Below are 13,450 nucleotides of genomic sequence, written 5' to 3'. Positions count from 1 at the left end.
TTTTCCTGAGAAAATGCAAAGATGCACGGGAAGTTTTCAAGTAGGGCTCAGACAACCTGCCATAAAACAAAAGGTCCCTAATGGAAGAGGTTTTTTTGTTGTTTTTTTGCAAAAACACACACACAAAAAACCTGGCAGTAAATAGGAATCCAACTCATGGGGCTGAACTGGCTGCTTCTGAGTTCTTTACAACCCTAAAAGTTTATCATTCTATGAATTAATTCTTCCCATGATTCCTCCCATAACAAACTGTTCCTTGGGAAGAGAAGGGACCATGGAAGTTGTGTTTACTCTTTTAGCACAAGCAGTATATAAAAAGAACCCAGTGCTTGAGTGATGACCATGAGCTAAGCAAAACTCCACCATACCCATGAGGCATAGTCACCGAGGTCACTGAAAGGACAGTTGATTCATATTGAGACTCTCTGGAGTGACATGTTTTTCATTAAGCACCCCACATACCTATAAGAAGCAATCTTTCTTGCCCTGTGTTTCCACCTCCATACACGATAATTTGGGGGGGGGGGCATGATTTCCCCAGTTCCTCCACCTTCATTCCTGCCCTCTTTAAGAGATCTTAAAACCCAGGACTAAAGCACAATGAAAGAATGGATGGGGAGACTCAGAGAGGACTTCAAACTTTTTTACTTCGCTGTAAGCAAGTTAGAATGCAATATAATTTTTTTGGTGTGTGAATTCTCCCAACATGTTCTTACATAGTAGAAAAACATACAACACTCAAATCAATTGAGAATCTTCCACAGAAAGCATTTCCATAGAGAGAATCACAATGTTTCGGTTTCACTGTATCTTCTTTTCAAGTACACTTGAAATTTCAAATGTGTACAGCTTTGGAGGTTTAGGAAACTTCAAAAGCCGCAGATGCAGAGCCTAGGAAGCGGAAGGCTGTGAGCTTCGGTCCTCACTTAACCCATGCTTGATTTTGCACTCCTCACAGGTAAGCAGGCAGTGCCTAGGACAGAGCAAGAGAGCGGTTTGTGCTCTGACGCTGCAAACTCTGGTCTCAACACGTTATTGAGAGACATTTTCCTATGCTGAAGTTCACCGGCCTAGTTTTTTAGGGACTAATAGGAGCTGTTGCTTGGTTTGAGATCGCCAGAATTTCATCCCCAAAAGGCCAGTAATGATCTTTTTTCACAGTACCATGCTGTCTCTGAAATAGAACCCACTGTGACAAGTGAGAGTCTTTAGTGAAACGTGGCCCCACCACTAGTCCTATAATATTATAGTAGAAATAGCTATTATTTACTGAGCACTTACTGAGCTTCATAGTCATTTCTATTCCTTGTAACGTTCCATGAAAACAATCCTGCTCACGATTTTATACAGGTGAGAAAACTGAAGATTACAGAGTTTAAGAAACTTTTCTAAGATTACATAGTTTATTTAATAAGTGGTAGATCTGGTTTTCAACTCAGGTATTCTAACAGTAAAGGCAAAGCCTTTAACTTCAGAGTCCTACTGCTTATAACCCCTAATGAGAATCAGAGTATATATTAACACAGTAAAGGCTCTGAAAAGTCCTGCAGTAGAGAAACCTGTTTAAATTTGGTGTAATCCCATGATGGTAGAAGCCATGTCTGCTGATTAAATTATTTTTTTGAGATGTGCACAGTGCCTTGAACGTAGTAGGTACTCACTAGATGTTTGTTAAGCAAATGAGATAGGTACCTAAGCTAAATAATAAGTAGTTATTATTGAAGTTAAATGGCAACAACTCAAAACTGGGGGTTTAAAGAGGTTTTTTCCCCAACATATGGATGTGAAGAAAAACTGTTTCATATTATAAATGGTGAATGATCTTTTATTTATATTTTTATAACTATCTTCATTACAATCCCTCAATCAAACAGATTGCAAACCTGTTATGCCCTGGACCAAAACCAGAGCCACGTAGCTGATCGTCGAGGGAATGAAATTTACTCTGGCAAACTCCTATGTATGAGGCCTTCCCAAGGCCGTATCCCACAATACCAGCAACTGCAAAAGCAGGTAAGGAAAGACAGGTTAAATAAAGGTTCAGCATCTCTTCCATTAGTTATCTTCTAGAATTCTCTTCATGAATAATAATAACTTTAATATTAAAAGTACCATGACAAATCAGTGAACAAACACTCCAAGAATAAAGCTCCCTATTGAAGAGCAGGACTAGGAACTGGAGACTTTCTGACTCAGTTTTAAACTGGTAGTAGAAGGGCCCGGACAGAGCAAGCAAAGGGGTGACCCCAAGCCGGGCAGCCGGAGGAAGGTCCAACCAGCAAACAAATGTCTGAGGCCACCAGGGGAGGGATGGTTTGGGTTGTGGCTATAGGTAGCCTCCAAATCACTGGGTAGGAAATTCTCTTTATGGGTTGGGGCCTGTGGAGCCGCAGTCCATCCTGCCTGTGGGAGAGAGAGGTCACGAGGCAGAGGAACCCCCCAGGTATCCCCTGTGTGCTCTGCCAGGCGCTCCTAGTCCACGCTTTAAAGAGGACTGTTTAGGTGAGGTTCCTATGGCTCTACTTGACACCAGAAAGCGCTGAATGAACTAAGGACTGTAAAGTGGCGGAAAAGAAAGACTGATTTTCCAGAAATTCCATGCAGGCAGTTTGGTTAACCTGGACAGTCATATCTCTAGTTGCTACAGACATCTTCTTTTTAAAAAATAATTTTTTTAACTTCTATGACTTACGTGCAACTTTAGGCAATGATCCAAATCTTGGGTTAGCTGCTAAATAACCTAAGGAGTAGTACATACATTATTATTTCATTTCATTATTTATTTAAATTTATAAATTATAAGGAAATCTTCAAAGTTTAAGATATACGCAGATTTTTTTTTAATCCTTGCCCAGGGATATGTTTTGTTATTGACTTTAGAGAGAGAGGAAGGGGGAAAGAGAAAGAGAGAGCGAGAGAGAGAGAAACATCGGTCGGCTGCCTCCTGTATATGCCCCAGCCGGGGATCAAACCCCCAATCTTTTGGTGTATGGGACTATGCTCCAACCCACTGAACCACCTGGCCAGGGCTATGCAGATTCATAATTAGAAGGGATGACCCTAAAAGAGTTATAATTCAACTCTTGATTGCATTTAACTCTCAAATAGCCATTTTGGCTAAGTAGCAAGTGTTAACTTTAGTGTATAGAAAAGGAACATGAAACAGACAATTCAAGGCTTGTTTAAAGATATCAAGGCAGAGGTGGAGCCGGCAACTTATTTCCGAGCGATCACTCACTGCCCCCTCCCCTTTTTATGTAGCTCAACACAGAAGCCCAACTTCAGGACCCACAGTTGCAGGGACTGCGCTGTAAGAAATGGGTCATGAGGCGACTTCTTCGCTGTACAAACATCAGGAAGCACAGGCGCGCGGGCCTGCACGCCTAGGCTGTGGGATCAGCTATTGTCCCTGGGCCACAGGCCTGCACAGCGCGGCCCTGTGCCAGACAATACGGGATTAAAGCCGGCACAAGACAGCGATGGAATCAAGGGGCAGCAAACACGAGGTGGCGAGGCTGCTGCAAACCCTGGAAGCGGGAGGGGCCGTCTAAACCAGGGATGAAAAGCGCGGGATGGCAAACGCATGAACCGGCAACGCGGTCGGTTGGCGTCGTTACCAAGCACGACGTGGCCTCCTGTGGCTACCCTCTGTCTCACGGGCAGCGCGGCGGGGCCCAAGCACCTGAGGAGCGGTGCCAGGGCTGCGGCCCCCAGTCCGCGGGAAGCTTTCCATTTTAATCTGACGGGGGCACCACTGTGCGTGGCCTGTCACTGACCGAAACGTTGTTATTCCACACGTGACTCTATACGTACCACTGCTTTTCAATAAAAACATTACTACCTGTGGCGGGCAGAATTACGGCCTCCTAAAGATGCGCATATCCAGTCCCTGGAAACCGTCAATGTGTTATCTTGTATGACAAAGGGAAATGATGGTAGAAAAAGGAATTAAGATTAATCAGATGACTTCACAAATAGGAAGATTATCCTGGATCACTCGGGTATAGCCACAATGACCCTTGACCGTAGAAGAGGGATTCAGGGACAGAAGCATGAGAAGAACTTGGCTCCGTAGGCAGAGCAGGGGCCACGAGCCAAGAAGGAATGTGGGTGCTCTTTAGGAGCTGGAAAGGGAAAGTAAGCCCAAGAGCCCCCGGAGAGGAGCCCTGCGGGCACGTTGATTTCAGACCAGTGAGACCCATTTTGGACGTCTAACCTCCAGAACTGCAAGATAATACATTTGTCTTGTTTTAAGCCACTATGTTTGTGGTAATCTGTAAAAGTAATCATAGAAAACTAATACACAACCCTGGAAAAGTATATTGGCACACAGGCAAGAGGTGACAGATTTTGACAAGTTTAATATTTATAGGACATAATCCCTATAGATGTTGTGACTGTATGTCTTTGTTGTCAAAAATGATCTGACAAAGACTTTACTGATGGATGAATATATTTCTATAAAAAGACTATCTTCGAGTTATAAAAATGAAATCATATTTAGTCAATCAACTTTAATCCTTAAGAATAATATTGATTGAACTAGGGTTCTCCTAGATAAATGGTCTTGGAGACCCAAAAAAGAACTAGAACGTCTTCTTTCATGTCTGCTGGGCACAAATGCTCTTTTTAAAATCCTGGTCCTCAGCAGTGTTCAACATAATGGGCTTCAACAGGGTCAGGTGCCTTCTTGCTATTTGGGGACTAGGCCATGCCTCTGGGTCCTCTGGTGAGACCAAGACAGGGAAAAGGAAGGGAGCAAGAGAGGAAGGGTAGGGAGATGAACTGGAAAGCTAGGAGGCAGGGAGAGGTTATGTGGGGAGGGCAGAGGCGCAAAATGAGTTTCCCTGCGTGTCTTAGTCTGTTTGAGCTGCTCTAACAAGATTGGGGGGCGGGGGGAGTGGCGCTTAATAAATGACAGAAATTTATTGTTCACAATTCTGGAGGCTAAAGTCCAAGATCAGGGTGTCAGCACGGCTGGTGAGGCCCCTCTCTGGGTTTGCAGACTTCTTGTGGTGGAAAGGCCTAGGGAGCTCTGTGAGGTCTCTTTTGCAAGAGCACTGCCATTCTTGAGGGCTCCACCCCCTAGGGTAATTACCTCCTAAAGACCTCACCTCCTAATACCATCGCCTTTTCAGGTTAGGATTTTATCCCGTGAATTGGAGGGTGGGGGAGGGACACAAACATTTAGACCTTAGCAGCGGGCTAAAATCAAGGAGCCAGCAGAGCTGCCTCACTTTCTGGAGAGTCCAGGGTTTCCTGCTTCCCCAACTTCTAGAGGCCACCCCCATTCCTGACCTCTGGACCCGTGGCCCCTCTTCCATCTTCACAGGGGGCAGTGTTGAGGTGAGTCCTTCTCATGCTCCCATCTCTCTGGTTCCATCTTCTGACCCAATTTTTAAGGACCATTTGATTACACTGGGCCCATCTGGATAATCCAAGATAATCTCCCCGTTTTAAGGTCAGCTGATGAACAGCCTTCCCATCTGCAATTTTAATTTCTCTCTGCCATGTAAACTAACTCAGTCACTCATTCTGGGGATTAGGACATCTTCCGGAGGGGTGGGTGGAGGGGTTTATGCTGCAAATAGGCAAAAGCCTGCGTGAATAACTCCTTCACCACAAAATAAATGCCAAGCACCAAAGGGCAGCCAGGGGGGTCACAGGAAACTGGGCTCTCTTAAGTTAAATTCTTGAACAAATGTTGATTCTTACCGTGGTGGACTAGTCCTTGGGTAACAAGCATGCTTCCAAGAGAAAAAGGCAGAGCTGTAAAACAAAAAAGCCCTTCAGTCCTGGGATTTTAGAACTTGGCACCTCACCTAGAAGTCAGGAAGAATTACTCCGAGTGTTTTCTCTTACCTACCTTGGCAATTACTTTTTACTCACTTGTTATTTTACTTATTCAACAAATATTTATTAAGTATACAGTCTGCATAATTTTCTTGGGGTCTGCCCGGGGCACCGAACCTGATGTAGGGCTTTAATCGAACAAACCTAAACCCCACGGGACTCGGTCTCTGGCATCCACTTTTACTGAGTGCCCACCACGCACTAGACTCTGATCACCACATACAACACAGGTTCTCAGTGTGTGTGTGGACATGTAGCTGTTGAATTTGGGAGTTGCCTTTAACTATATATTATGAAATTTTTAATCCTATATGAAAGTAAAACACCAGTACAAGAAAGTCCTGCACATCCCATCTAGAACAAGTCTCTGCTTTTGTCTCTCATGATATTTTGTTGCACAATTTGGATATGTCTATTTTCTGAGGATTACAAGATTACTACATTCGTGTCAAACATGGGGAATGTTTAGCTGCGATTTTTAAAATAGGCAAGTTAGTCTGGCAAAGGCAGTTTCTTGTTCTGTCAAAATGTGTCAAACGACTTCTAAAAGCAGAGAGCGGTGATAAACATCTAGCTCTTCCTAGCAACCAAGACAAATTAAATTGCCATCAATTTTTCCACTCACATCTACCGGATGGTAGGCGAATGGGTCATACTGAAATTTTAGTCTAGTAGAGTTTAATTACATTACTTACTCATAGGTTGTCAGAAAAGACATGCATCGCTAGGAACACAATCAATCATCATAGTAATGCATAACAAATATCAACTTCCAAAGAGCGTTTCTTCCAAAACAACTGATACTGAATCTGAATGATCTGAGAAATCAAAATGAGTATCTCCAAGTAAAATTATCCCTGTGTAAGCAATGTTGCAAATACGGGGGCTATATCTATAGGTTCTATTATAACATTTTCAGATGACAAATCATGATTTTTTTCCAACTGGAAGAGGCCTTAAAGCACAGCCTGAATTCACACCCTTGTCTTATTTATATCAAGCAGGGTGAGGAAGGAGATGACTCAGCAGAAGAGGTTGTTTCAGAGACATCGTAAGAGAAGTATTAATGGACGCTGCCACTTTCCATTCATTCCACAAATATTGATCAGGTGCTTCCTATATGGGAAGCCCTGTATTGGCTCTGGGATGAAGCAATAAACTTGACATTATTTCTGAACTCGATGAGGTTAGAGTCTAGTGCAATTTAGGAAGCTTTACTCTTTCAAGAAATTCTAAATAACACTCTTGGCACACATTCTGGGTTACATGAAGGACAGCATTAGGTGTGTATGACTTTTTTGCTGCGGTAAAATGATCCTAAATCAGATATTAGCTCTGCCCTTAAAAGGGGTCTCAACATGGATTTAAACCTCTGAACAACCCAGATATCAAAGGTCTTCAAGGAATTATGCAAAGTCCCTGCTCAAAAGTAAATCGTTACCATAATTCTAACATGATACTTCGGCAGCTTATTACAGCACACATAGTGTTAACAAAGGTTAAGAGGGGTACAATTTACCTCTCTTCCAGAAACTTTCTTCTTGACATTCTTTGATAATCTTTGAAATCTCCGCTCTGTGGATGTGCACTTTTGATTTTGGGCAAAACAACAGGCTCTGTAAGGAAAGTTCTACGGTGAGTCGACTGAAATCATCGGGAAAGCATCTGCTGTTTTCTTGGAGAAGGGCAGGACGAGCTCTTCGCTGTGGTCATGCAGCGTGTCGTCCTGTGCTGGCTGCCAGCACAGAGCAATGACCTGTTCCCGCGAGTGCCTTCCAGCGGGGAACATTGGATGGACTCAGGCAAGGAAATAATCCCAGCTGGAGAAGCAAAGAGTGACTCATCGAGTAGTGAGCATGGAGCACATATCTAGTCAGAGAGAATTCCTGAAGCCACATTTCCTTTCTTCCCGCCGGCCTTTGTCCATGCAGCCTACGATTCCTGCAACGTCCCCCTCTCCCTCTGCCCACCTAGTTTCCTGCAGACCAAGTTCCGTGTAGCCTCCTGGGTGACGAGAGAGATTCCCCTACAGCACAGTGTTTGCACACCTGGGATCACACTCCGAGCGCTGCATAAGTTTTGTATTTATAGACCTGTATTCTAATTTACCTTTTTGCCTCTGTATGCATTTTTAGACTATGAACTCATCAGCAGCCCACTCTGTATTTTTCTACATAGTTTCCTTTCTTACTTGACAGTTTTTAAAACATATTTTGTAAGTGCTCTGTATATAGTTTCTGGTGGAACTATTGATATGTTTGACATAATTACTTTTATTAGTTTTACAGTATTTTTGTTTGTTTTGTTAATCCTCACTTGTTTTTTCCATTGATTTTTAGAGAGAGTGGAAGGGAGGGAGGGAGGGGGAGGAGGAAAGAGAGAGAGAGAGAGAGAGAAAGAGAGAGAGAGAGAGAGGAACATTGATGTGAGAGAGACGCCAGTAGTGCCTGGACGTTCCTCTTGGCCTAAGGTTACTTGAGCTCGAGTCCAAGCAGGTTAGGTAAAAAAAGGGTTTTCTAACCTTGGCATTATCCATTTTTATAAGTTTCGACAGTCTAGTAGGTATAAAGTAATAATTTATTGTCTTATTTGCATTTCTCTGGTAACTAATGTGTTCGAGCATCTATCTCTATGTATTCTTCAGCCAGACTGCCCCCTTCATCTCTAGTGTTCAGGTAATTAATCCCTGTAGCTGGCCCTGGGTTGTGATCTTTTGTTACATATTGGCTCATTAATTTTTTATTGTGGTAAAATACACGTAACATAATATTTACCATTTTAGCCGAAGTACACAATTCGACAACATTAAGTACATTCATAATGATGTGTGGCCATTATCACTACCTAGTTCTAGAACTTTTTCATCACCCCAAAAACAAACCCCATACCCATTAAACAGCCTCTCTTCATTCCCTCTTCCCTTCATTCGGCCCCCTGGCAACCACTAATCTGCTTTCTGTCTCTATGGCTTTGTCTATTCTGTACATTTCATGTAAATGATGTCACACAATAGATGACCTTTTGTGTCAGGCTTCTTTTCCTTTGCACAATGTGTTCAAGGTTCATCCATGTTGTAGTATGTGTCAGTACTTCATTCCTTTTTGTGACTCAATATTTCATTGCAAGGATACACTACATTTTGTTCACCAACACGGCTACTGGTGAGCATTTGGGCTGTCTTCACCTTTTGGCTATTGTGAGTAGGGCTGCTAGGAACATTCCTGTACAAGTTTTTGTTTGAACACATTTTTAATTCCGCTGGGCCATATGGTAAACTTCTATGTTTCACTAATTGAGGAACCACCAAAGTGTTTTCCACAGGAGCTGCATCATTTTACAGTCCCACCAACAAAGTATGACGGTTCCAACTTCTCTACATCCTTGTCAACACTTGTTATTTTCTGTTTTGTTTTTCTTTTTAATTATAGTGATGCTGGTGGGTGTAAAATGTTATCTCGTTGTGTTTTTTTAAAATATATTTTTATTGATTTCAGAGGGAAGAAGCGAGAGGGAGGGAGAGATAGAAACATCGATGAGAGAGAAACATCGATCATCAGCTGCTTCCTGCACGGTCCCTAGTAGGGATGGAGCCTTCAACGGGGCATGTGCCCTGACAGGGAATCGAACTGGTGACCTGCTGGTACATGGGACAAAACTCAACCAACTGAGTCACACTGGCCAGGCTTATTGTGGTTTTAATTTTCATTTCTTTAATGACTAATGACATTGAGCATCTTTTCATTTGCTTGTTGGACATTTATATATCTTCTTTGGAGAAATACCTATTCAAGTCCTTTGCTCATTTTTTAATCGGGTCATTTGTCTTTTTGTTGTTGAGTTGTAAAAGCTCTTTATATATTCTGGATACTAGACTCTTATCAGATATATGATTTGCAAATATTTTTTCCCCATTCTGTGGGTGGTTGATTCATTTTTAAAAAACAAATTTTATTTAATTTGTTCCTTGCTAAAAAGTCACACCAGTATTTCCTCCTTTGCGAATTATTTATGTAGATCCTCTGCCATTTAGCTCTGGGAGTTTTAGTGTTTTCTTGTTGAGGTGCAGCTCCTCGGCTTTTGAAGTTTACCTTGCTGGTTTTGCCTATGTTATTTTTGGAACTCTGTGTTTGTAGTAGATATCAATGTGGATAATGGTCACCATTTCTTGAGCACTTTCCCACAGGCCGGGCACTGTGCCAAGCAAGCACTTTACATGCTTGGTTAACAAAGTAGAAGGACCCTATGGCACCTATGTCCTCAGAGCTCTACAAGAAACCCAAGCAAGAAACCTCTCTCTTCTTTCTCTACAACTCCCCACAGCACAGTACACGGAGGTGGGGTCAGGACGAGTCACGGTGTCAAGAAGGAGCTGTTCTCACTCTCCACTTACCTTAGTTCCTCAGCAAGCACTCCTCCTATCCCAGTGTATGTATCTCTTCTTGGTTCTGCTCGGGCTGAGGCAGAAATAAGGAACACCTTCCGTACTCCCCTTCTCCAAACACTCACACATCCACACATCCAGGGTCAGGGACCCAAACACCACAACAACTGTGAGTTCCACAGTCAAGATGGAAGCTCCTGCAGAGCCTCCCCAGAGGAGCTCAGGCGAGCCTTTTCTCTATAACCATAAATGTTTTATGGCTCTCCATTTCACAAAGGCAACTCAGGTGTCTAAATACTGTTTCTTGTGACTTGATATCATTTGTCTGTTTGCGGCTCCTGAAGTTTGCTCCTTAAAGATCACTTCCTACAGAAACTATTTTTAGCTAGAAAAGTTGACCCTGGAGAACATGAACTTCATTTACCTATCACAATACTTTCTCCTTTCTTCATTTATGTATCCCTGAAACCCATAATATTCATTCTTAACAAGTTGCAAAGTTGGGTTCTCAAGCTGATGGCTAATTTAGTAGTTAAGGACTCTGCTCTCCTGAACAAGAACACCGGTCAGCAGCCTAAATTTAGTAAGGTTAGTCTTCTGCTAGATTCAACGAGTTTTGCTCTGCTAAGGGAAACCTCTTCGGTCACTGACAGCCTGTGTAAGAGTTGGTTAAGCTGGATGCCGAATAGGGAAGAGTAAAGAAAGGATTTTGGAAACAAAAATTCAAAAGATGCTTTTTGAGGCAGTCAAAAACACTTTTCTTCCCCATTCTATTTTCCCTAAATCCACAAAGGGCCAGACTGGACAAGGTTAAGGGAAGTCTGGTATGATGTTCTTGTTCAGGTGGCCAACTAAAAACATACCTGCTTGCTTAGTGGGGGCAGATGAGGCTTATCTTGGTTTCCGTGAGTGGACACTGATGCCATGATGACTGTCTGCTCTTCTTCTAGTTGAATGTACTCAGCTTACTTGTTGACCCGACGTCTAAGGAAAATAGAAGAAAGTCACTGTGCTGTGTCTGAATGTTCATATCAACCGTAAATACCCTTAATATCAACTCACGTATTTTGAAAACTTGCTTTCATTTTGTCATTAGTCAATAGCCAACCTTATCTGCCAATTTACTTTCTGACGCTCCTCCCCCCTCATCAACACACAGATACGAAACGTCACACTATAAACAGTGAGATTTTTTACTACCTATAAGTTGCGTCTTAAAAGGAGTTTTAATTCATTACAAGGCCATCAACTACACAAATATTTTCTGAGTGTCTATTATGTGCCAGGCCAGGGGATATAAGGAAGGATAAGACAAAGGAACTCACAGTGTAAAGGGAAAGCCAAATAAGTCAGCAGTTACACAACATGCCAAGGGCTCCCCAGAACTAGCTATGCCAGGGTGCTAAGGAAGGAGAGGGAGAAAGGTCTGCTCTCTCTGGTCAGGTCTGAGATACCGGACACTAGGACTCTTGAGCTTGTAGAGGGTGGATGGACTCCCGGCATAAAAACCGGTTTCCCAGTCCAGTGATAGTCCAGGCAAGGAATCATGGAGACCTGAACCAACGCCCTGGTGGGAGGCATAGAGAGGATATATTTGAGTTTGAAATGCTGAATTAGGGTGCCTGTGGGTGCATACATTGGGATTGGCCAATAGAGATTAGACTATTCAAAGATTTGGGTCAGGAGTTAGAGATGAGGGGGAGACTGGAAAGGAGAATTTGGGACCTGCCATCATAGAGATGATAGGTAAAGTGAGAAACAAATAAAATGGTCTAAAAAGAGTATTGGAGAATGTGAACTTTGAGGCCAAAGGAATATCAGTAAGAGAGGAAAAGGAAAGGCCGAGGAAATGGCTGAGAGGGAATAGCTTGTACAGAGGGGAGGGAATGAATCACTGGTGTCACATGGCTCAGGAAAGCGATTTGGCAACAATGGACATAGTCCAGGTGGACTCTGAGCCCGTGCCTGGCCCATGGCCACTGCCCTCTGCAGCCTTGGACGACATGAGTGCCACTGATTTCCCTGCAAGATGAACATCATATACAATTCTGCTTCCTACTAAACTGCCGTGCATATGAGCCGGGGGGCCCTTACCTGTACCCAGCTTCACCTTAGGGACCTGATGTTATTGTAGAGATAGCATGACCCCCTAGAGTGGACAGTCCTGGAATCAGGAAGACCTGAATTCAGGTCCTGCCTCTATTCCTTGCTACCCTGTGCTTTGGGGCAAATGACATGATGTGTCTGTGCCTCAGTTATCTCAGCTGTTAAGTGGGGGTAATGAACATGCAACCTGGAGGGGCTGCTGCAAAAATGAGAGCTGAGGAGGAGGAGTGGGGTCCATAGGCCCCAGCTCAGCGCACAGTGCCCAGGGCACCGCCAGCGGGGAGTGAAGGGCCCTGTCAGAGTGGCCCTGGGCACCTTATTTCTTGACAACTCCGGGAAGTCTTTGCACCTAAGGCCAAATTAGAATAGCTATTCTTAGTCAGGGTCAGGCCATTGCCTTAAATAAAGAAGCAAAGAGACACTCTCCGCTTCACGTCCCCTGCACCCAATTAATCCTCAGCCCGCATCTAAGCAACCCTCCCGAGGGTCTTGCCTTCCAGGTGCAGCGCCCGCCACCAGGCCGGGGGCTGGTTTGGGGTCCTGCCTTATTGCGGGGAGTACTGGGGGGGGGAATGCTGACCGTGGGCAGTGGGGGAGAGGTAGGCAGCAGGATGGGGGGCGCGAGTGGTCGGAGGGACAGCCGGAGGGGGGCCACCCCACTCTCTGGCGGGGGAGGGGGTGTCAAGCCCACAATCAAGGTGCTGGAATCCGCTGCCACCCCCAGTCGGAGGCCGCCCGCACGACCCCAAGCCCCCCCCCGGCCCCTCCTAGGTTGCAGCGGAGTCCGAGCAAAGCGCAGAGGAGTTGGCAGCGGCGACTCCGGGCGGCCGGAGCCCACCCGCGCGGCCACCGCGGCCCGCCGCGTACCCCGGTTCCTAAGGACCCCGGGACAACGCGGCCAGGGGAGGCCACTGTCTCCGCGACATCCCCCGCGGGCGCCCGGCGGGCTCACCTGCAAGGTGAAGATCGCCCTCCAGGCCGCGCGGTCGGCGCCCGCAGAGCGAGTCCGCCCCCCGCCGCGGCCGCAGCGCCGCCCGCGCCCGCCCGCCCTCCCGCGCCCGCCCTCCCGCGCCCGCCGGCCCCGGGCGGGAGCCCCGGGCCCCTCACCTC

General features: G+C 44.9%; 1 protein-coding gene across 2 annotated transcripts; it reads right to left on the bottom strand.

Moving 5' to 3' along the window:
* Positions 1-627: 627 nt before the first annotated feature.
* OCIAD2 (OCIA domain containing 2) lies at positions 628-13,349 on the bottom strand. Of its 2 annotated transcripts, XM_087827552.1 has the most exons (7): positions 13,293-13,349; positions 11,098-11,218; positions 7,373-7,469; positions 5,716-5,769; positions 2,693-2,740; positions 1,884-2,001; positions 628-973 (listed from the first exon to the last, which is right to left on the bottom strand). In XM_087827552.1, the coding sequence occupies exons 2-7, from the start codon at positions 11,158-11,160 to the stop codon at positions 892-894; spliced, it is 462 nt and encodes a 153-aa protein (XP_087683678.1). In that variant the 5' UTR covers positions 11,161-11,218; positions 13,293-13,349; the 3' UTR covers positions 628-891. The 2 variants fall into 2 exon arrangements, with proteins under 2 accessions (XP_087683678.1, XP_087683680.1); XM_087827554.1 differs by lacking the exon at positions 2,693-2,740.
* Between the last annotated feature and the right edge of the window lie 101 nt (positions 13,350-13,450).

The sequence above is a fragment of the Miniopterus natalensis genome, chromosome 1 (genome assembly GCF_054644295.1).
Source record: "Miniopterus natalensis isolate mMinNat1 chromosome 1, mMinNat1.hap1, whole genome shotgun sequence".
NCBI classification, from domain to species: domain Eukaryota; kingdom Metazoa; phylum Chordata; class Mammalia; order Chiroptera; family Miniopteridae; genus Miniopterus; species Miniopterus natalensis.
This window is presented reverse-complemented; position numbering and strand designations above follow the sequence as displayed.